This window comes from Peromyscus leucopus, chromosome 3 (assembly GCF_004664715.2).
Source record: "Peromyscus leucopus breed LL Stock chromosome 3, UCI_PerLeu_2.1, whole genome shotgun sequence".
NCBI lineage: Eukaryota > Metazoa > Chordata > Mammalia > Rodentia > Cricetidae > Peromyscus > Peromyscus leucopus.
The window spans coordinates 48270381-48292904 of record NC_051065.1 but is presented as its reverse complement, the minus strand read 5'-3'; the positions used below and the strand labels follow the sequence as shown (position 1 = coordinate 48292904).

The 22524-nt window shown below is 50.4% G+C and overlaps 1 protein-coding gene across 2 annotated transcripts in view; it reads right to left on the bottom strand.

The window, feature by feature from the left end:
* The window catches only part of LOC114706818 (DENN domain-containing protein 2A), a 90634-nt gene that overhangs the window by 10762 nt on the left and 57348 nt on the right, over nt 1-22524 (bottom strand). For both annotated transcript variants that reach the window (XM_028889311.2, XM_037203628.1), the window contains exons 6-14: nt 21840-22040; nt 19209-19302; nt 18731-18781; nt 17591-17778; nt 13252-13361; nt 12351-12420; nt 10194-10271; nt 9298-9438; nt 7556-7704 (exon numbers count right to left, since the gene is read on the bottom strand). In XM_028889311.2, the coding sequence (XP_028745144.2) occupies nt 7556-7704; nt 9298-9438; nt 10194-10271; nt 12351-12420; nt 13252-13361; nt 17591-17778; nt 18731-18781; nt 19209-19302; nt 21840-22040 (1082 nt within the window). The remainder of the gene's footprint in view (nt 1-7555; nt 7705-9297; nt 9439-10193; nt 10272-12350; nt 12421-13251; nt 13362-17590; nt 17779-18730; nt 18782-19208; nt 19303-21839; nt 22041-22524) is intronic.

Here is a 22524-nt window from a genome sequence, read left to right as displayed (position 1 = left end):
TGGGGCTGGCGGAACTGCCAAGCTCCAACAGCTGTGCCCGACTCTGCAGGGTGGGGGAGGGAAGAGAATGCCCCCCTCCCCGGGCGGGGGGGAAGGTGGCTGGGTCAGAGGGCTCAGTGATGGGCGCAGGTGAGAGGGGCCGGGTCTCGGATGTTTAGTATCGGGAGGCGGTTCTTCAGGGCTGAAGCATTGTTTTGGAACATCAGGATGTGTCTGTGAGTATTAACATCTGGAGAAGATGTTTCAGTTCTGGGTGCATCTCTCCCACTGCACAGCACTTCCAAGAACAGGATTGAAGGGCAGAACTCGGGCTGTCCTGCACATGGTGAAACTTCCCAGAGAGCGGGACTGACGTGTTTCCTGACTGCGCTCAAGTAACGTGTCTCTGAATTTAGAAGGCACACAGGCTGGCCATCAAGAGGGGTGGCTCTGTTTTCTGTGTGACTTCAGGAAGAGCCAGCCCTTCACTACGCCAGGCCTCACCCTTGTCCCCCATGAAAGACAAGAGCTAGCCTAGAAGAACCCCAGCGTACCCCTCCAGCCTTAGCACCCACAAACTCTCAATCTGTACAAGATGGAGCATCCAGGGGCCAGAAACGGAAACTTTCTCCTGAGGCCACAAAAGGGGTCAAGGATCTCACTCACTGTAAGGCTAGTTAGCATGCCTGCGTCAAAGAATGGCGGTGATGTGTCACTCAGAGGAACTATGAGATAACCCCAGGATCTGTGAGGGAGGGTCTCATCTATGTGAGGAAGGCCTGAAGGGGAAGGCCTGACAGAGGCAGCAGGACCTGGGGGACTCCAAGGAAAGAGCTGAAACGTGTCCCAGCCGAGGACACCTAGTGATGGGTTCGAGGACAACAGCATTTATGTATGGCTTTGTTAGCCTCTAAACTGTGCTCCAAAGGCCCTCTTCCTGGTGTTAATACAAAAGTCAGAATGTACCCTTCCCCTGTTGAGACAGGGTCTCATAGATTGCAGGGTGGCCTTGAACTATGTACTGAGAATGATTCTGAACTTCTCATCCTCCAGCTCCCTGGTATTGGGATTATAGGTGTGAACATGCCTGTTTTTTTTTTTTTTGTTTGTTTTGTTTTTTTGGTTTTTGTTTTTTTGAGACAGGCTTTCTCTGTGTAGTTTTGGTGCCTGTCCTGGAGCTCACTCTGTAGTCCAGGCTGGCCTCGAACTCACAGAGATCCACCTGCCTCTGCCTCCTGAGTGCTGGGATTAAAGGCGTGCGCCACTACCGCCCGTCCACCGTGCCTGGTTTTATGAGGTGCTGGGAACCCAGGGTTTAGTACATGCTAGGCCAGCACTCTCCCAGCTGAGCTGCACCTCCAGCTAGTGACATTTCGGAATTGTTTTCAGTGCTGGGAATGGAAGCCAGACTCTCAGAAACGCTAGGCAAGTATTCTACCAGGGTGCTGTTTTCCTCAGCCGCGACTTTATAATGTACTGTCGTGCTGTTAAAATATTTTCTTTCCACAGAGCTCTGCTAAATTAGACTCTTGCCATCCACCCTGAGATCCTGCTGGATCCTCAAAGTGTAGCATTTTGGGTGCCAGAGCAGAAAGGCAGTGGGGACCGCCACTGCTTGCAGACAGGCCTTGAGATGGCAAACACTGTTGAGCGCAGCAGGATCTAGAAGACATTCAGGACCTCCCTGGAGCTTAGGGAAACCGAGTAAAACTGAACCAAGAGGAATAAACAAAAGAATGAGTACATACAGCTACATGGGAACTTATTTGTGTAGTTATCCATGTGCGGAACCCAAGATTCAAACACCGTTGGTCGAGATTTGGCCATCTCATCCTACTCCTCCTTAGCTAGTAGATGAACCCTCCTCAGCTTAGGATTTTTTTTGGACTATAAAAAGATAGGATATTGAATATTAAGCACTTGGCCATCTAGAACTTTTATACCAAGTTGCTTATGTGCAACACTGACTCCAGTCTATCCTGGTCTATAGGTTTAGCTGAAGCTTTTTAGAGCCGAAATTAGTAAATAAAAAACAAAATGTTTATCATAAAGGAAATGAAGATGTGTGTAGGGAAATATTTATCTGAGTTGTTATGGTGACAGAACGAGCTATCACAACAACATTCTTTGCTTTCCATCTGTCAAGCTTGAGCCTGACAGAGCCTTTAGAAACACTCAATGTCCACCCTAAAGATGAAACAGAGCAAAAATGTTATTTTAAATTTGGCAGGTTTTTGGCTCAACTTAAAACCCTTCTGTAATTCAAGAGTGTTTGCCACCGACTCCCAGCAAGTTGCTCTCAGACTCCACAGCAAAGATAACTGAATGCACTGTGTGGGGGGTGAGTGCCGGGCCGCTAAGGCCCGCCAGGGATGTCACAGGGCCACTCCCTGGGTTTGCCATATATCCTGTTCTCATGCTCTGCTGTGGCCCCACCGAGACTGGGGCACAGAAGGCAAAAGGGAGAGCCTTCCCCCCACGGTCAGCTGAGCAGGACTGGAGTCCACGGGTGCTCGGCAGAGGAGTGTCTCAGATGCAGGCAGCAGCTGGGATGCTAACGACTTCCTTCTCAGAATCTTGCAGCTCAAGAAACTTGCAGCCAGCCCTATCCAGGCCCTTGTTGGCTAAGGCCTGGACAGAGAACCTTCAGTTCCCTATGGCTACTACCCCATAAATCATACAGAAAGGAATAGATCCTTCCACCAGGCCTATGAATCAGAGAACCAGGAGGCTTGGAGGTTTCTGACCCATGGAGTCTGATCCTTCAGATCTGAGAGAAACCTGGAGGACTCCCAGTCACACCTACCCACCGAGGCCTCTGTTGGAAGGACACTGAGAGAAAGAAGGAAGGTTCTGGAGAAAAACACTTAGCTTTCCTAGCCGGAAAGGAAAGGAATCTTATTGTTTTTCAAGACAGGCTCTCGATATGTTGACAAGGCTAGCCTGAAACTCAAAGCCATTCTTCCTCAGCCTCCTACTGGGATGGCAGGCTGCACGCACCGCCATACTCACACGGGTCTGGACAGCCCACCTGACAGAGACGTTCTGCATTCCTGTGGATGCACAGGGCCCCAGAGTCTGTCTTGTCACTGTCCCCCCGGTACACTGCAGCTCTGGCCCCCTCGATATGTTTTCCATCGATAGGTGGCCCCTCTACACCTGGCTTCCTTCAGCATTGTGAGCTAAGCTCTGTGCCTCTCAGGGCCCCGACCCAGCACCTACGTGACGTGACCTGAGCAGGCGAAGGCTGCACACTTAGTCCTCAGGCCCCACGGATATGCTCATTAAAAAAAAATTATATATATATATTGTTTTGTTTTTCCAAGACAGGTTCTCTCTGTGTAGTCCTGGCTGTCATGGAACTCTCTCTGTAGACCAGGCTGGCCTTGAACTCACAGAGATCCACCTGCCTCTGCCTCCTGATTGCTGGGACTAAAGGTGTGCGCCACCACGTCTAGGTTAAATTTAAAAATGTACATGGTATTTTGCTTGCATATATTCTGTGCATCATATGTGTTCCTAATGCCTGTGGAGGCCAGAAGACGGCACCACTTGAAGAAGCCAGCAGAGGGGATTCCCTGTAACTGTTGTGAGCCTCCATGTGGGTGCTGGGAGTCTTCCTCTGGAAGAGCAAATGCTCTTAGCCACTGAGCCATCATTCCAGCCTGTGCTCACTGTTTTCTTTCTTTCTTGTTTTAGAAACAGGCTCTTACATAGCCCAGGTTAGCCTCAAATGCCTTATGTAGCCGAGACTGAACTTGAACTTCCAATTCTCTGGCCAACACTACGTGCAGTGGTGACAGTGTGAGCCACCACAGCCAGTCCACAGTGTGGGGGACGGAAACCAGGGCTTTGTGCCCGCTAGGCAAACCCTCTGCCAGCTGAGCTACACCCCCGACACCTCTCCAGTTAGGTTTTTTTGTTTGTTTGTTTTTGTTTTTGTTTTTTCGAGGCAGGGTTTCTCTGTGTAGCTTTGCACCTTTCCTGGAACTCACTTGGTAGCCCAGGCTGGCCTCGAACTCACAGAGATCCGCCTGGCTCTGCCTCCCAAGTGCTGGGATTAAAGGCGTGCGCCACCACCGCCCGGCTCCAGTTAGGTTTTGTACTCGTCCTGTAAGTCACTATTTGCAGGAGAAAAACTTCTGCCTACAATATCCTCCATGTAAATCTGCACGGGACTAGTGTAACATGGATGTTAATTTACTGGGCAAGAGGGAAAACATACTGAGCCATGTTTAACAGCAAAAGTGTCTGCCTAGGACACTGGAGCCCAGAAAGTCACTCTCCAGGCTTCAATCAATCCCTATGCCCTACAAATGTGGAGACCCAGGATTAAGGGCTGAGTGTTCAGGGTCCCTCCTGCTCTGGGAAAAAACTTCCAGTGTGATCTGAGAGGATGTGCATGTGTGAGGCTGTATAGGGACTAAAGTGCAATTTAAGATGTGATATAGCAGCCAGGCGGTGGTGGCGCACGCCTTTAATCCCAGCACTCGGGAGACAGAGGCAGACGGATCTCTGTGAGTTCGAGGCCAGCTTGGTGTATAAGGTGAGTTCCAGGACAGCCAGGACTGTTACACAGAGAAAAAACCCTGTCTCGAAAAACCAAAAAAAGTGATGTAGCTCAGTTGATAGAGTTCCTTGCTTAGCTTGCAAGAAGCCCTGGGTTCCATTCCATATAAACTGGTCTTGGTGGTGTATGCTTGTAGTTCTAGCAGCTGGGAGGTGGAGGCAGAAGGATCAGAAGTTCAGGGCTATTCTCAGCTATATAGAGTATTTGAGGCCATCGTGGGATACTTTACATGAGACAGTGTCTCAAAAAGAAGTAAATAATAAAAATGCAATTAAGACAGTTTATATACACACAGGCATATGTGCACACTAGTTACTATAAAGTCAGGCTCTGGCCCCAAAGAGGGCATAAAAATTAGCCATATTCCTGCTGCCCTCCCCACCCCTATAAAAATCTCCCTCTGTGGCATCCAACATCTGCTGCAAAAGCCACCAAGGATGATTTAAGTGCCCTTGCCTGCCACAGTGAGTAGATCTCCAAGAGCAGAATGTCAGACCCCACGGAAGGTAAGGTGAGGAGAAAAACCCCAAAGGCCCTCCTGGACTAGCTGAGGGCCCAGAGCAGAGACCTCTCAGGAGCATGGAGATCTGCTCAAGGGGGCTGGCCAGTGTCCATTCTGCCCACTCAGAAATCTGTCCAGGGCAGAGGCAGGTGGGTGGCACTCTTTTCTGGTCTTCTAACACTCGGAGCCCACGCTGGCTGCTGGCTAGGCAGACACTTTCTCCCCACCTGTCCCTATCCTTCCTTTCGCTGTACTCCGACCAGAAAACTCATACTTGATGCTCGGAGCCTGCTCAGCTCCAGCCACACTCACGACCTTAGGCGTCTTCTCCAGCTTGGCCTCCCTTGGTCAAACATCTTCATCCTAGAAGGAAGTTCCTTAGGGGCTGTGTCCCCAGCTCCACTCTTGGAGGGTTCTGGATTTATTTATCTGGTCTCTACTTGTTACCAAGACCTTTCTGAAATCCACCTTTCCCCCCTCCCTCAAATCCAAGCCTTGAGAATCTAAGGGAATGGGGGCTGTTGGGGAGCAGGGAGTGGGCCTTTCAGAACATGGAGACAGTTACCAGAGAGCCGATGAAACCTGACCCCGGTCACTAGAGGGCTATTAGTCATCCCTGGCTTCCAGGACCCCAGCACTGAGAACTCTGTCTGATTTCCCAGTGCCCAGGAGCCTGGAGAGCTGCCCAGCTCCCAGCACCAGCTGCAGCCTGAGGACAGGGCCGCCTGCTTCCCGAGCTGACAGCAGTGCACGGGGAACATAATAATGGTGACATTTCAAAGTGAAGAGGGGCTCAGACATGCGATGGGGACAGTCAGGGACAGCCAAATGGCAACTGTCCAAAGACGGGCATCATAAAGGTGACCAGACGGCTACAGTGGAGGACAGGGCGGGATGCTTGTTCCCGCCATGAACTCCATGTTGAAACATGTTGTCTCTTCCTTCCTCGGTCCCTTTCTTCCTCCCTCTTCTGTTCCCTCTCCACAGCTCAGAGTCGCGGTTCCTCTCCAGACCACACAGGCACTGCTGCTTTTCCTGTTAGTTCCCAGGTGGGCCTCTCGGGTGGCCGTCACTACTTCAGCCGCTGGTGGCCCCAATCCTGGCCCTTCCTGGGGTGGCAGCCACCTCATACACTCCTATTCTCTCAGTTCAGAGGAGGCCAGTATTTTGGCATTTTTTTTTTTTTTTTTTTACATACATTGATTGTGTGTGCGAGCATGTGTGCACACATTCACAGAAGCCGGAGAACAACTTGCAGGCATAAGTTCCCTCCACACACTACGTGGGTCCTGGGGATTGAACTCAGGCCGTCTAGCTTGGTGGCTGGCTCCTTTATCTGCTGAGCCCAAGTCAGTGGTTTTATTTATTTATTTATTTTTTTAATTTTTATTTTTTTGGTTTTTCGAGACAGGGTTTCTCTGTGTAGCTTTGCGCCTTTCCTGGGACTCACTTGGTAGTCCAGGCTGGCCTCGAACTCACAGAGATCCGCCTGCCTCTGCCTCCCGAGTGCTGGGATTAAAGGCGTGCGCCACCACCGCCCGGCTTTAAATAAGGTCTTACTGTGTGGTCCATGCTGCCCTGACTTCACGGAGATCCACCTGCCCCAGCCTCCAGAGTGCTGGGATTAAAGGCCTGAAATGATGAAAATGCAAGGAATTTTGCCTTTGCTAGAAGTTCAGGATCAATACAAATTCTTATTTCCTTCTGGATTTTCTTTGATTTGTGATGTGGCCTTTTTGATTCAGAGAATGTGATCATTGGGCTATGGATGGCATCCTATGGGGCAGGTGTGTGTGTGTGTGTGTGTGTGTGTCCCCGTATGTCTGTGTGTCTATGTCTATGTGTGTGTGTGTCTATATGTATGTGTGTGTGTGTGTGTGTGTGTGTGTGTGTGTGTGTGTGATTTGTATGGTTTAGTTTAATAACAAACGGGAAGAATGCCTTGTGTAAGTCTGCGCTCTTTCATCTAGTCTTGTGGCCTTCCCCTGAGTGGATGCTTGCCCTCTCTGCCTGCCCATCTCTTCCTGACCAGCCTTGTTCTCCACTCCAGTCAGTGAGCTGCCTCACAGCTCCCGAAGCCATGTCCAGCCTCTCCTGACTCCTCGCTTCACACGGACGGCAACTCCTGCCTGCAGCATGCTCTGGGGCTCGGCGCTAGGTCAGCATCTCTCCCACCCTTTGCCACCTGAGCTCACGGCTCTAACAAGCCCTCCCCACGTGGTGCCATGCAGACTGCTTACTTCTTGGTGCCCGACTGGAATGAGAACTCTGGAGGGCAGGTCCACATACCTTCTGCCTTGGTTTCCCTTACATACAAGAGAGTATCTCGTTCACAGTGCACCACACAGAAAGCAAGCCGCATACAAGAGAGGCATATGCCGCACGCAGTCTAACTCCCCTTGCCCCATGGTCATCCTTGCTCCCCGGAACCCAATCTCTACACCCTTGAGAATCTGAGACTGGCATCGTTCACACATACTATCAGAAGCGGCAGAGCTTGGTACCTGAGTTTGTCTGCAATGAAGATGACCCTCCTTTCCAGAAGCAGGGAGGCAAAAACACTGACCAGGTGCCGGACGCTGAGGGAGGAGAACAGAGACTCAAAATCCACATGCTCCAGCCGGGAGTCCAGGGGGCGGCACAGCTCGATCACCTGCCAGGGAACAAAAGCAGGTTTGAAGGTGGGCTTACACCACCCTGGAGACAAGGAAGATGGACAGCAGAGTTCTCGGCCCTTGGCCATGTAAGGAGCTCCTCCTGGAAGAGCTTATCTGGATGCCCCTTGGATGGTTTAGTTGAAAACTGACCTAGCCTCAAAGTCCTGGGGGAAATCCTGTCTTCTAAAGGCCTGTCCTGTTACTGCTGGAAGAAAATCCCTGGCCCTGAACTATTTATTTATCTGTGTGTATGTATTTATTAAAGGTGTGTGCATGATGTGTGTATGAGTGCAGGTGTGCATGTACCAAGGCACATACATGTGTGGCGGTCAGGGGGCAATTTTCAGGAGTCAGTTCTCCCCTCCCTCTGTGGGTTCCAGAGATCAAATCAAGCCATTGGCTTGGGCAGCAAGTGCTTTTAAGGAAAAAAAAGTATCTTTTATGTGTATGGGTGTTTTTGTCTGCATGTATGTGCACCATGTACACACAAACCAGTTACAAACAATGCAGTACCCACAAAGGCCATCAGAGCCTCTGGAACTAGAGTTACAGATGGATGAGTCACCATGTGGGTGCTGGGAATTGAACCTGGGTCTTCCGGAAGAGCAGAAAGCACTCTTAGCCACTGAGCCATCTCTCCAGCTCTATGGCCTTGAACTCTTGATCCTCCTGCCTCCACCTTCCAGAGGCTGGGATTATAGGTGTGCCCAGCACATGCCAATCCCTTCTGTGTGTTCCTAGTTTTTAAGCTTGCTGTGTGTGTATCGTCTTGTTCCTCACTTGCTCCCATGACCTGGGTTTCTCACAAGTTGCATGTGTGAGTTTCTAAGCTTCTGTAAAGAGCTGACTTCTGTCCAGTGACATCAGTGTGAGAAGAGTTTCCCTTCTACCAACAGCACAGTACTCTCCCCACACTGGGACTCCCTCACGGCTAACCTCCTGCAACAATCTCATAGCCAAGATACTACACCCGTGTAGGGTGGTTGTGTGTTCCCAACAACTGCTCAGTGCTGGAAAACCGGGTTGACGTGGTATGTCCCTGATACACCCTCTTCTCTTCTGTGTCTAGAAGCAACTGGTTTACAGCAGAGATCCCAGGTCAGAAGGGACTGGTGTTCTGACGTTTACAGGGCTATCATGATGTGAAAAAGGAAGAAGAAAACAAGGTTCCTCATCAGGTCTCAGGGTCCAACCAAGTAAATGACAGGATTTGAAGCCTAGGGCAAATAGTAAGTAGTATCCAAGACGGTCTTCACTGCAAAGAACAGTTCATGTCATAAACTTAGGAACACAGACTGAAAATGTGAACAGATCCAAAGAAGACTGATGACTATGGGCTTCGAAAAGAAACCATGGACACACAGCGCATGTCTGGGAAAAACCGCATGCTGTACTGCATGGTTCTTGTGGGTTGCCTCCTGGAGCCGAGCCTGAGCTGGATAGACTGGAATGAGGGTGGGGTTTATGAGGCGTGATCAAGGAAACCACTGAGCTGGATGCCCTGCTGAAAGACAGCCTGTCCAGCCACAGGGACTTGGCTGGCTGGGCCACCTGTTCTCCTGACAGAGGAAGCGAGTCTGACAGCTTACCTCAGTCCCTGAGCCTGGCAGGAAGTTCTTGACAACGACAGTTTTGCCCAGGGCTGGGAAAGGGGCTTCCATGACGCTTCTCATGAGGGGCTGCACCAGGGCAGGGGAGATGCCTCTTCTCTTTTCCACCTCGTCCAAGATCTACGAGTCAGAAAGGCAGCTCAGCTATTCTGAAGCCAGGCGGTCAAGGTGTGCTCAGTTCTGGTCCAGTGGGCCTGCCACAGTGCCTCAAGAATTCGGGGTACAGAGGGGTGGGAGCTCATGAGGAGCTGCTGACTCCTGACTCTCTAAGACACTGGCTCCAATAGTTTTCTTTTCTGTGTCCCTTTATGTGACTTTGTAGTTCATACTACGTGTTAATAGGGGAAACCACAGTTTCTTCTTGCTACTTTGACAGGTGACTTACTGAGTCGCTACAGGTACAGTTTTTATTCCTGTGCTTGAGAGCCAGCCAGGGCTTTGTGTGTACTCGGGACTGAGCTACAACCCTGACCCACCCACCCATCCTCCCTCCCTCCCTTTGTTCCTCTGTCTCTTCTTCAGGACAAAGTTCTTAAAAATCCTTTCTCGACAGGGTCTTTCTCTATAGTCCACCCTTGGCCTTGAACGAGCAATCCTCCTGCCTCAGCCTCTCCAGAGCTGGAATTACAGGAGTGAGCCCCCATGGCCACATCCTTCATTACTCTTATTTCTTGAACCACTGATGAGAGAAACCGATGAGAAGTGGGGAGAGAGCGAAGAAACAGTGAGCAAGATCGCAAGAACATGACTAAAGGCGGCAGGAGATGGGTGCTGTTTCCTGGGTCCCTCTGGGGTGCTGTTTCCTGGGTCCCTCTGGGGTGCTGTTTCCTGGGTCCCTCTGGGGCCGGTCTTGTTCTCCCACCCCACGTTCTCACCTTTGAAAAGAGGCTGAAGCATCCCAGGCGGCTGACAATGCAGTAAACTTCAGGAAGTCGCTTCCCTTTGCCTCCAGGCTTTTTGGGAGAGAAATACAAGGCCATCCTGAGTATCAGCGTCGACAGGAGAGAAAGAACCCTACCGCTCTGGAGCTATCATGTGAGGTAGGTACTCACCATCACCCCATTTTACCATTCAGAAGTCTGTGGGACTATTTTGAAATCCCTGTTGCATTTATGTGTTTCTGGGGGCGGGTGCATGCACGCCGTGTGCACAGGTGAAGGCCAGACAACAATTTTGCAGTGGCCAGTTCTCTCTTTTCCTTTTTTGGTTTTTTCGAGACAGGGTCTCTCTGTAGCTTTTTGAGCCTGTCCTGGAGCTTGCTCTGTAGACCAGGCTGGCCTCGAACTCACAGAGATCTGCCTGGCTCTGCCTCCCGAGTGCTGGGATTAAAGGAGGGCTCCACCACCGCCCGGCCCAGTTCTCTCTTTTCTAAGATCAAGTCAGATACCCTGGAGCTGGAGTATGGATGGCTGTGAGCCGCCAGGTGCATTTTGGGAACCAAATGCAGGCTCTTCGCAAAAACAAGTGCTCCAAGCCCCCGAGCCAGCTCGCCAGCCCCCGTGGATTCCAGGGATGAAATGCAGGTCCTCGGGCTTGGCAGCAAGTGCCTCCACCTCCTGAGCCATCTTGCCGGCCGTGTTTTGACTCTTTGGAAGGCCCCGAGGTCAAGGGTGCAACGCACGGGTGCTGACTGTGGTCTTGGACCGTAAGGTCAGGACGCTTGTTTACTGCTTCACTGCAGTCCCTCCTGCCAGTTGTTTGAGACTGGACATTTATTAAAACCACGATCCCAAATGAGAAGTCATTTCGGAAATCCTTTTTGGGAAATCCCTTTCAGCTACTTTTCAAGTCAATCTCAAAACTTTAAAGCAACTACAGTAACACAGGTATCAGTCCACTTAGTCTCTTCAGTTGTTACCCACGCTTCTTACCCATCAATTGGATAAATATTAAACATCTAATGTGTCATGCATTAGCAGCCCTCGTTCTCCCTCTTTCTTGCAATGGCTGGAGATGAAAAGCACAGCCACCGCTGACCTACATCCCTATCCCTTTTAAGCACATTTCTATGCCGGGGGTACTCGGAGGCCAGAAGAGCGAGCTGGATGCCCTGGAGCTGGAGCAGGGATGGCTGTGAGCCACCAGGGGTGTCCTGGGAGCCAAATCCAGGCTCATGTAAAAGCGACAAGTGCTCTAAACTCCGCAGCCAGCTCTCCAGGCCCAGTTTCTGACCTTTTTTTTTTTTTTAAACATTTATTTCTTATGTACATTGGGGTTTTGCCTGCATGCATGTCTGCGTGAGGATGCCAGATCCACTGGAGCTGGAGTGACAGACAGTTATGAGCTGCCATGTGGGTGCTGGGAACTGAACCTGTGTCCTCGGAAGAGTGGACAGGGCTCTTAACCGCTGAACCATCTCTCCAGTCCTGAACCTTTTCTTCTTAGCAACTATTCGGAACGTTCTCACTCAGCAATCAGGGTCTGTTTAGCAATGTTTTATCACAAAGGAAAATTGGCTTAAGGAGAGAAAGGTCTTTAATTTGGTGGGAAAAAAAAATCAATGAAGCACTTTCTTTTTGGTGTGTGTGTGTGTGTGTTCAAGACAGGGTTTCTTTGTGTAACAGTCCTGGCTGTCTTGGAACTTGCCCTGTTTGAGTTTGAGGCTGGCCTTGAACTCACAGAGATTGGCCTGCCTCTGCCTCCCATGTATCAGGACCAAAGATGTGCACCAGCAAGCCAGGCAATGAAGTATTTTCTTACTGATATAGAGACATCACCTCTTCCTACTAAGAAAACTTAATGAGTCTTCAAATCACCCCCTGTCCCCGTGTGTATGTGTGTGTGTGTGTGTGTGTGTGTGTGTGTGTGTGTTGTGTGATCTGAGACAAGCTGGCCTTAAACTCAAGAGCCTCCTGCTCACCTTCTTTGGTACTGAAATTACAGGTGTACATTACCAGGTCTAGCCTTATCTATGTTCTTTACTCCTTGGGTAACCTGCCACTACCTGCACCTCCAGCAGCATAGGTGAAACCTGAGTCTCAAGGGGTTGACTCTCTAGGAAGTTCTGGTTGAGTGACAGGCAGAGTACTAACCAGCAATCTTCGGCAATAACCGAACCTTCTGCTCCCATCTTCTCCAGTTAAGACAAACGAGAATGTTTCACTGTGGTTGTGAAAACACAAACAGGTTACAAAACATGACAAATCCAAAGGCACATCCCCACCGGAGCAGTGAAGTGGCAGAGAGCAAGGGGGAGGCTGGAGAGATGCTCAGAGCTCTTTGCTCTGACTGCCCATCCTTTTAGGAGGCAGAGTGGAAATGTCCTGAGAGAGCTTTTTCTACCCATAATTCTGTCACCCGAGCTATCCCAGGGTGTAGACGTAACGGTTAGTCACCACGAGAAGGAAGAGGGATTGTGTTTCTCTTCACTAGTGGAAAGTGAGGGTGTGACTCAGGAGGGAACAGCTGAGGAGAGGAAAGGGCTGGGCCTTTCTCAGGCCTGGCCATGGTGTGGTTCTCTCACAGAAATGTTCTTGAACAGCTACCTTGAGGCCGGCCTTCAAAACTGCAGGCCAACTTCACAGGACGTAGTGTCCCTCAGGCACTCAGCATATGAGCCTACTGAGTTGGGCCAAATGCCGACAGCTAACACCATGCACGCTCTAAAGCAGAAATGTGAACAGATACCAGTCCCAGCACCAGCTAGAGGCCACAGGAATGCTTCCTGAGCCGTGTGTGAGTGCGGATGGCTGGTGGGCCACTTCCCTAACTTTTCCCAGATTAGGATTCTATTCGGGAGGCTTCATAAATGCCCACTTAGAAGGTGTCTCTTGTCTCAGGGAAACTTGAAAAACACACAGGGAGATTCCAAGGCTGGAGCCAATCAGGATTGTTAACTCCTAAGTTATAGGCTCTGCTACCTAAGACCTCCTCACCTCCCCCATCCAACTCTCAAACTGTGGATGTGGGTAGAGGGATGTTGGAAGCTCTTACCTGGTAAACTCCTGGACAGGAGCCCAGTCTTTGGCATCGGGGAAGCAGAACTGGGGAATAGCCTTCAGTTGGTCCTCAGCCTCTCTCATGAACTTGAATGACTTTTCCAACTGCAAAGAGAAAGACGGGAGAGGGTCACAGACTAATTCTGATAAGGGAGAAGAGGTAAAGCCCGGTGCCCCTTCTCTGCCTATGGCTGCCCTCTCAGCAGCATCCTGGGGAAGGGTCTGAAGCTCGTCTGTGGCTGTTTTCCCCAAGACAATGCAACTGTAGTCCGAGAGGTCAGTCATCAGACGGAAGATCACATGCTTCAGAAAGACATTCTGATTAATATTCTGCAACAATGCTTCTGGTCAGTAAGGAAAAGTCTCCATGACAACCCTTTCCAAAGGGGGCTCATGGATCTGGGAGGTAGCGCTGCACATCAGCTCTTCTGACCTCCAAGTGTGGTAATATGCACAGTGACTACAGATAGCACGACTGTATTACACAATGAAAACTAGTTCCACGGCGGTGTATGTGTATGTGTGTGTGTGTGTGTGTGTGTGTGTGTGTGTGTGTGACTGAATGTGGACCTGGATGGGAGCTGGACATAATGAGGCCTGCCCTCTCATTTCAGACAGAAGGAGACAGGCCTTTGATGGTAAGTGATTTGTCCTGGTCACACAGCCAGTTTAGATCGAGGAAGGAAACTGATCCTGACTGTTGGTCTCTCTCTCCAGCACTCAGGGTAGAATCTCAGGCAGTACAGACGGGGAGGATGAAGATTAATTAAAGTCTGACTTAGAGATTATAGTTAATGTCATGAAGACTGGGCGTGGTCACGCATACACGTAATCTTAGTCGCTTAGCTACACAGTGAGTTCAAGGCTGGCCTGGCTCTGTGAGAATCTATGTCAAAATACACTAGAAAAAAATGAGTTTGCTTATTTTGTGTATGAAATCAACAGGAATCTATTTCCATTTTATAGATGGTTTTTGCTTTGTTTTTATTCTTATTATTTATTCACTTTTGTGTCTTTGTGTGTGCACCTGGGTGAGTTTATGTGTACTACGTTGGTGAAGGTTGCCTTGGAGGCCAGAGGGCACTGGGTCCCATGTAACTGGAGTCACAGGCAGTTGTGAGTTACCTGATGTGGTGCCAAGAACTGAACGAAGGTCCTGAAGAGTGGAAAGTGCTCTCAGCCACTGAGCCATCTCTTCAGACCCTCGGGCCTGGTTTTGCTTTTTTGAGACAGGGTCTCAGTATGTAGTTCAAGCTAGCTTCAAACTCACAAAGATTCTCCTGCCTCAGCCACAAGTGCTAGGATTACAGGTGTGAGCAACCACGCTTGGCTTAATGGAATATTATTAGCGTAAAAATATGGACTTCCAACCTTGAATAAGGTAATTATTGGAATGTGGGATAAAACCCATTATTATTATTATTATTATTATTATTATTATTATTGGTTTTTTGAGACAAGGTTTCTCTGTTCTGGATCTCACTCTGTAGACCAGACTGGCCTCAAACTCATAGAGATCCGCCTGGCTCTGCCTTCCGAGTGCTACGATTAAAGGCATACGTCATCACTACCCTGGCAAAATCCATTATTTAAAAGTTTATAAAAAGGCTGGGCGTGGTGGTGTATGCTTCTTCTTTTTTTTTTTAAATTTTATTTTTTTATTTTTGTGGCTGGAGAGACAGCCGTGGGTGCTGGGAACCGAACTCTTATCTTTTTGGTTGTGAGCCTCGCCTTTAACGGCTGAGCCATCTCCCCAGCCCCTGTGTGTCTCTAATCCCAGTCCTTTTGGGGCAGAGACAGGCTGATCTCTGTGAGTTTGAGGTAAGCTTGTTCTACTTGGTGAGTTCCAGGAGACCCTGTCACAACACGCACATGTTCATGCAAGCACACATGCACATGCACAAATGCACACATGCATGCGCATGCACATAACTATCACCATCAAAAAACCAACCAAACAAAAAACCAAACCAAACCAAACAACAAAATTATCAAAAATCTACATAAATAGGGCCATATAAAAGACCCTGTCCCAGAACAAAAGAAGGCCCAGAATGAACCAGAATGAGCAACATAAAACAAATTTACATAAGAAATATCAGGAGCAAAAACGTATTTCCAAAGAAAAAGATAAATTAAACAGAGAAGGAGTCCCTACATACTGGGGCATTAGAGAACTTCAGAACAGATGCTTCAGAATTTGTATTAAGTATGTTTTAGAACAATATGCTTACAAGGCTGTACATGGGTCATGGCACAAAACCATCACAATGGCTGCAGTATAAAGACAGGAAACACAGTATGAGTTAAGACTAGGCCCAAACAACAACGTGCTAGCTGTAAAGACCATGGGTGGTTTCTTTTCTTTATAGCTTTCTGAATTAGCTCCGTTTTCAACAGTGACTTTTTTTTCCAGAGCTAAGGACTGAACCCAGGGCCTTGCGCTTGCTAGGCAAGCGCTCTACCACTGAGCTAAATCCCCAACCCCTCAACAGTGACTTTTAACTATCTCCTAAAAAAGGGTTTTCAGTGGGAGTCTTAGTCGAAAGGGTCCAGGCTGGAAATGGCAAGCATTCAGCAGTTCTGATGAGTCAGTGATTAATTCATGATTTAATGCCTTTGTTCCTGGAACCCCAGTTAAGGGTTATCATACGGCACAGCAATGCACTGGGCACCGAGGACAGCGAGAAGGACAAGTCAGTCCTTCAGGCCTTGGTGTCTACTGGGGCTCTCAACTGGGCTGGGAGGCGGAACTCCTCACACGTGGATGTACCAGGCAGACCCCACAACCCAGACATCCATGCAGCGGGGCTTTCAGGAGAGTGTTCCTTAAAGGCGAGGCAGCGGAAGGCAGAGGGGTCGGTGCCTGTGTGGAGGTTGTGTGCCCATGGTTACCTCCACTTACATCACTGTTCTAAACTTCAAGGACCACTGTGCTAGCCCACGATGATGAAAAAAGCTGTCTGGGAAAGGACAGCAGCAGGCAGACAGGCAGGGTTCAGGCCTTCCTTGGAGGGGTCCTGCATGAGGTGACTGCCACAGAAGCCCAGCATAACTCTAGATGAGCTCCCCCTTTTCTGGGGCCTGGTCTATAGGACTGTCACGTTCTACCTCCCGATAGCTCCTGTGAATACATACACTCTTTCAGCATGCATCTGGTATACCTTCCTCAAGGACAGGAAACCCACCTTCTTTATCTTTATAGACTTGGGGCCAAGCAGAAAATAGTTTGAATGCCTAAATGTAAATTCTGATTGGACTGAATTAGAATGTAGTAGACAAGATTCCAAAGCCTGAGAGTGACTTCGGGATCACTGGCCACGTCACTGCAGGCTTTATTAAGAGCCCTTTATTTTAGGCCCCTGGATATTATCAGTGGTATAAGCCACCACATAGCAGGGCTTTCCCCTAAAACACAAACAGGGTGCGTTCAAAGATGCTTCGGCACAGACACAGCTGTGATGCTACTTAGGATGTGGCTTAAGGGGAAACGCTGAGACAGGCAGGGAACAGGCTTGGCTGGACAAGGAGGCAAAGAGGACAGACGGTCAGCACTGTGACCATAGGAACGCGAAAGGGCTCTGTTGTTGTTTTCAGATAGGGTCTCATGTATCCCAGGCCTGCCTTGAACTCACTATGCATCCTTCAAGAAGACTTTGAACTTCGGACCCCTTTTCTCTACCTCTCAAGTGCTGAGATGGCAGGTGTGCATTTACCCTGGCCAATTTGTGTGGGGTTGGGGGTCAAACTCAGGGCTTTGTACAGCACCAGCACTCTAAAAACTAAGCTATGTCTCCAGTCCCGGGAAGAAGGTTTTTTCTTCTTTCTTTCTTTCTCTCTTTCTTTCTTTCTTTTTCTTTCCTCCCTCTCTCCCTCCCTCCCTCTTTTTTCTCTTTTCTCTTCTCCTCTCTTCTCTTCTCTTGTCTTCTCTTCTCTTTTCTTTTTTTTGCTGAGACAGGGTCTCACTATGCAGCCCCGGCTATCCTGGAACTCTATGCAGTCCAGACTGGCCTCAAACACAGAGATCAACCTGCCTCTGCTTCTACCTCTTGAGTGCTGGGCTTAAAGATTATACCACCAGTGGCATACCTGGGAGTATTTCTGCTTGGTTTTTGTTTGTTTGTTTGTTTTGTTTTTGGGCCTGTTTTGCATTCCCAATTCTGTCTTCCTGGAGCCTGTGACATTTTCTATTTTTTTCTAGTTTTTTTCATGTGGCAGATACTCCTTAGGTTCTAGGCCTTAAGTCTTTCCCAGACTGCCTCACCTCCCTGAATCCAAGCCGACAGCCAGGATGTGGCAGTGCCCGGGCAGCCCGCGGGGACCTGCCTCCCTACCTTCAGAGGAAACTGCTGGGTGAGTTCTGGCACATAGGCAGCCCCTGCCTGCTTCCTGTGCAAAGACACGACCACAAAGTACTCGAAAAGTTGCCTCTCCTGGTACTCGATGAGATCCCGGTCAAGTGACGAGTACCGAGGGGCCTGCTTCAGGCGTGACTTCACATTGACCAGGCGCCGGCTGTGAGCTGTGGAGAGAAGGAAGCCACAGGCTTGACGTGACTCATCTGCCAATGTGGAACTGCTCAGCGCTTGACGGATTATGTAATTCCTAGCTTTAGTACTTTTTCTAATCCCTTGAGTCTTTCCACATCTAGCAAATTAGTAGAAAATCCTTCCTTTGGGCTTCTTGTCAAACTTGAGGAAGGGGCACCCTTCATTTATTGGCCTGCCGGCCAAGCAGGGCACAGGATCCAGGCTCAGGACCGGCCAGGGCTTTGCCGCTGACCTCAAGTCGGAAGCTCCACAAGGCTTCCCCCTCCATCTGTCTTTAGGGTGGGGACTTGTACATTTCCCCTCACGCACTTCCATCACTCAGTTTGTGTGAAGTGACAAAATCCAGACCATGGAGCTCTTAGAGCTGAGAGCTCTGTAAACATCCCATGTGTGACATATGGCCGAGACCCGGCTACCTCAGGGACTCACCGCCACGTCTGCCCCAGCCAGTTCTCTGCAGTGGGAATGGACTTGTTTATTCTAGGGGTGGCCCAGGTAGCAGATGGTGTCCGAGGTAATGTAGGTGGAGCCACTAAGTGGCCCGGTCCTGTCACCTTGATCAGCACCCAGGGCTGCCCTCTGTTCCCCAATGGGGTCTGAGAGATCTCAGCAAACTCACTAAAGCCTGGACCTGGATCACTGAATGCTTTACCTACTTTACCTGGCAAGCGAGGAACCAGAGGCTCCGAGATCTTAAGGGATTGCTTGCCACTCACAGCCACTCTCGTCGTCATCAGGGGCACACCATCGTCATCAGGGGCACACCGTCGCATCCCCGTCCCGGCACAGGCTCGGCCCCCCTCTGCTCCTCCCAGGCAGTCACGCCTTGCCGAGCCAGACTGCACAGGCTGTGTCCGTCCCTCCGCAGTGGGAAGGAACATGGCTGTCCCTTCCTAGTCACCCCCCCTTACCCGTCCCCCTTACCTTTCAGCCTCTCCTCAGTGTCGCTGTCAGACTCGCTGTTCTCGTCTGTCACTGGACCAGAAGAACAAGGAAGGAAGGAAGGGCACACGTGAATTCCAGCGCAACAGACCCCAGACTTCCAGGCCAACTGCGTCAACATGCCAGTCGAATTCTGCTCGACTTAATGTGTTACCAAACCAACCTGACTCTGGGGAAGGTGGCTCCTCTATCAGACTACAGCAAGAGGCCGAAGCTCTCTACTGCAGCCGGGCCAGGAAGGCCACCGCCAGAGTCAGGTGACACACAGGTACAGCTGAAGTCAGAGTCTGCACCACTGAGCTGCCCTCTGGCCCTCTGGCCCAGAGAGAAGGGCGGATAAGCAGCAGCCCCTTGCCTCCTCTTCAGTGAACCAGGAAACTACAGAAGACAGCTCCCCGGGAAGGATGTCTTCAGATTCTAGTGAGGAGGGCAGCCCAGCAGGGCGGGGCAGAGCATCTACCTTTTCCTGAGTTGCTCTCCGTGGACTGGGATAGCCTCTTCACCCGTTTCTTTCCTCTCCGGGCCTCGTAAATGGCATTGATCCGCAATACCAGCTGCCAGATACCAGAAGAAAGGCCAGTGTTAACTCCCTCCCTGGTGCGGACGATCGGTCGGATCGCCCAGGCTGGCCCCTCTTTCCTAGATGCCAAGGTTCAGGGAAAGGGGCAGGATGCACTGCCTCCCCATCTTCTGATCATTCTTTCAACCACATTATTGAAACGCTGGAAGAGGCTGGCCTCACTGCCCGTGGGCAGCCAGGGTCTAGACAGTCCCGCACACAGCAGAGACACTTGGGTGGCTGGGGGAAGGGACACACAATTTCCCTGGCTCACAGTGCCACTCAGCTCTCCACTGACACCTTCACGCTGTGGCGTCACTGTGGCTTAGGAAAGAGCCATTTACTCCCAAAACAAAACAAGAGAAGGAAAAGACAGAAAAAACAATTCCCAGGTAGGGAATGTCTGGACAGCCCCAGCAGATGGGGCGGCAGTTACAGTGGCCTCTGAGTCCTACTCCTGCCTGTGCAAAGGGGTGCTCTGTGGAAGAACTCCAGGGGCACACGTGTGGCATGGAAGTGCGCCAGAATGCTCTGGAATGGGACACATCCCAGGGCTTAAGACCACCCAGCCCAGATGGCTTCTCCTGTTACGGAGCCCGCTTCACACCCCAGTATCCCCCGTGCCATGCGGGCTGACACTGCTCACGTCAGAGAACAGATCTACTTCAAACGCACAGGCCTCTCTTGCTGTTGGCCAGACAGGATCTGGTGTTTCCTGTGTGTCTCTTTCCGCTGTGCTCTCCTCTGAGGGGCTGGGTGGAGTCACACGCTGTGCCAGACCCCAGGGGCTGTGGTCAAGGACACACCCACAGCACCTGTGCCTCAGATCCCCACACCAGCATTGTTTATCATGTCTTCTCTGGGGGGGGGGGTGCTGAGGACTGAACCCGGGTCCTGTGTACACCAGGCTCATGCTCCAGCACCCAGCCTAACCCTTGGCTCTGCTTTTATTCGGGGTGGGGTGGGGTGGGGAGACTGGCCTGGAACTCACTTTGTAGCTCAGGCTGGCTTTGAATCCATGGTGATTTTCCTGCCTCAGTTTCCTTCTGAGTTTGGACTATAGACTTGAGCGACTACTCCTAGCTAAATAATTAATTAGTTATGTCTGAGACAGGGTTTCTCTGTGTAACAGCTCTGGCTGTCTTGGAACGCTGTCTAGACCAGGCTGGCCTCGAACTCACAGAGATCTGCCTGCCTCTGCCTCCCGAGTGCTGGGGTTGGAGGTGTGCACCACCACTGCCCAGCTAAATACTCCATTTTTATTTTTACCATACTTTTCTGGCCCCTTTGCATCTGGGTACCAGCAGGCCATTTCTTTGACCCCTCTTATCTGATGTCCTCATCTACAAGACGAGGGATCAGGTTATCTCAAAAGTCTCTTGCTTTAACGTTCTAGGCTGCCATGGTAGATCTTCCATGGTCCCCAGGTGTCCTTCATCTCCAGTTGTGTTCCCCAGGGGAGCCACTCAACAGGAGCCATTACTGAAAGGCACCTTCAGCAGAGCCCCTGAGGGCATGCTCCACTTTCCCTTCCCACAGGGGCAGCCTCCAGGTTACCCTGGGGTGTGGGAGGGAGAGGAAATCTACCATGCGCAGTTGAGGCAAATCAAATAGCCTCAAAGTGTGGAACCTGGGACTAGAGGGGTGGGTCAGTGGTCAATGTTGGCTGCCCTTGTAGAGGACCAGTGTTCAATTCCCAGCACCCACATGGCGGCTCACGGCCAGCTGGACTTCCAGGTCTAGAAGATCTAATGCCTTCTGCTGGCCTCTGCGGATACCAGGCATGCATAAAGCACACATTACCCACAGGCAAAACACTCACACATAAAGTAATTAAATTTTACCAGACTTTTTTTATGCATTGGGAAGAATAGGAGCAGTAGAGGTCCTGGGGTGTGTGTATGTGTGTGTGTGTGTGAGAGAGAGGGGGGGGAAGAAGAGGGAGGGAGGGAGGGAGGGAGGGAAGGAGAGAGGGAGAGAGAGAGAGAGACTGTCAAGCCTCTACCCAATCCTTCTCATCTTGACCAGCTCTCCCAAATGGATCACTAGCTCCTAGCAGTAAGCTAGCTACTGAGTAACTTAGCAAGACCCTGTCTCAAAAGAAAAAAAAAAAAAAAAAAAAAAAAAAAAAAAAAAGAGTTGGGGATATAGCCTATAGCTCAATGGTAGAGCTCTTCCCTAGCCAAGTGTGAAACTCGTGCTCAGTGTTCGTCCCTCCCTCCCTGCCTCCCCCCCCCCTCTCTCTCTCTCTCTCTCTCTCACACACACACACACACACACACACACAGGAAAAGACTGTTTGGAATCGAAAGGTTAGTTAAGGAGGCGGGAGAGAATGGCTAAGGGGAAGAACACTGGATCGCGGTAAGAACCGAGAAGACGATGACCCACATATCCTAGTCCACTGACTTTACTGTGTCCCCCGTCACACAGGGACACGGGAAGCAGGGGACCGCATACAATCTGTCCTCAACTTCCTCTACAGAGAAGTGGGGGCGCACCCCGCACCTCCAAAACTGAAGTATGTGTTACCCTGGGGATCTTTTTTTTCTTCCTGCCATTCTGTAGGTCTCCAAGGTTAAAGAAAGTTTCATCCGGGCTGCTAGGTGTAGAGGGCGGGCTGGTTCTCACAGGGGATCCGCTTCCATCCCGACTCAGCTTCCTAGTGTCCAGCAGTTTGAAGTTTCTTCTCTCTGAATTTTGCCGGAAAAATGCAGATTTGGACAAGGATGGCTGTGTGAGAAAGGAGAGAGGCGTTGAGTCCAAACAAAAGGGTCGAGGTGGGAGATCTCAGTGCAGAGACAGGGAACTGAGCAGGCTGGGCTGGGTGGGAGATCTCAGTGCAGAGACGGGGAACTGAGCAGGCTGGGCTGGGTGGGAGATCTCAGTGCAGAGACGGGGAACTGAGCAGGCTGGGCTGGGTGGGAGATCTCAGTGTGGAGACGGGGAACTGAGCAGGCTGGGCTGGGTGGGAGATCTCAGTGTGGAGACAGGGAACTGAGCAGGCTGGGCTGGGTGGGAGATCTCAGTGTGGAGACAGGGAACTGAGCAGGCTGGGTTGAGTTTCCAGGGTACCTGGGGTTTGCTATGTTAACCATGCTGTGCTACCATCCAGTTGTGAGAAATTTATGTGACAAAGATGTAAATCTAATGCAATCTCTTTCAGACAGGTGAGAAGCCACCTGCCTCCACTCTGGCTTTACAGATGAGGCTTGAT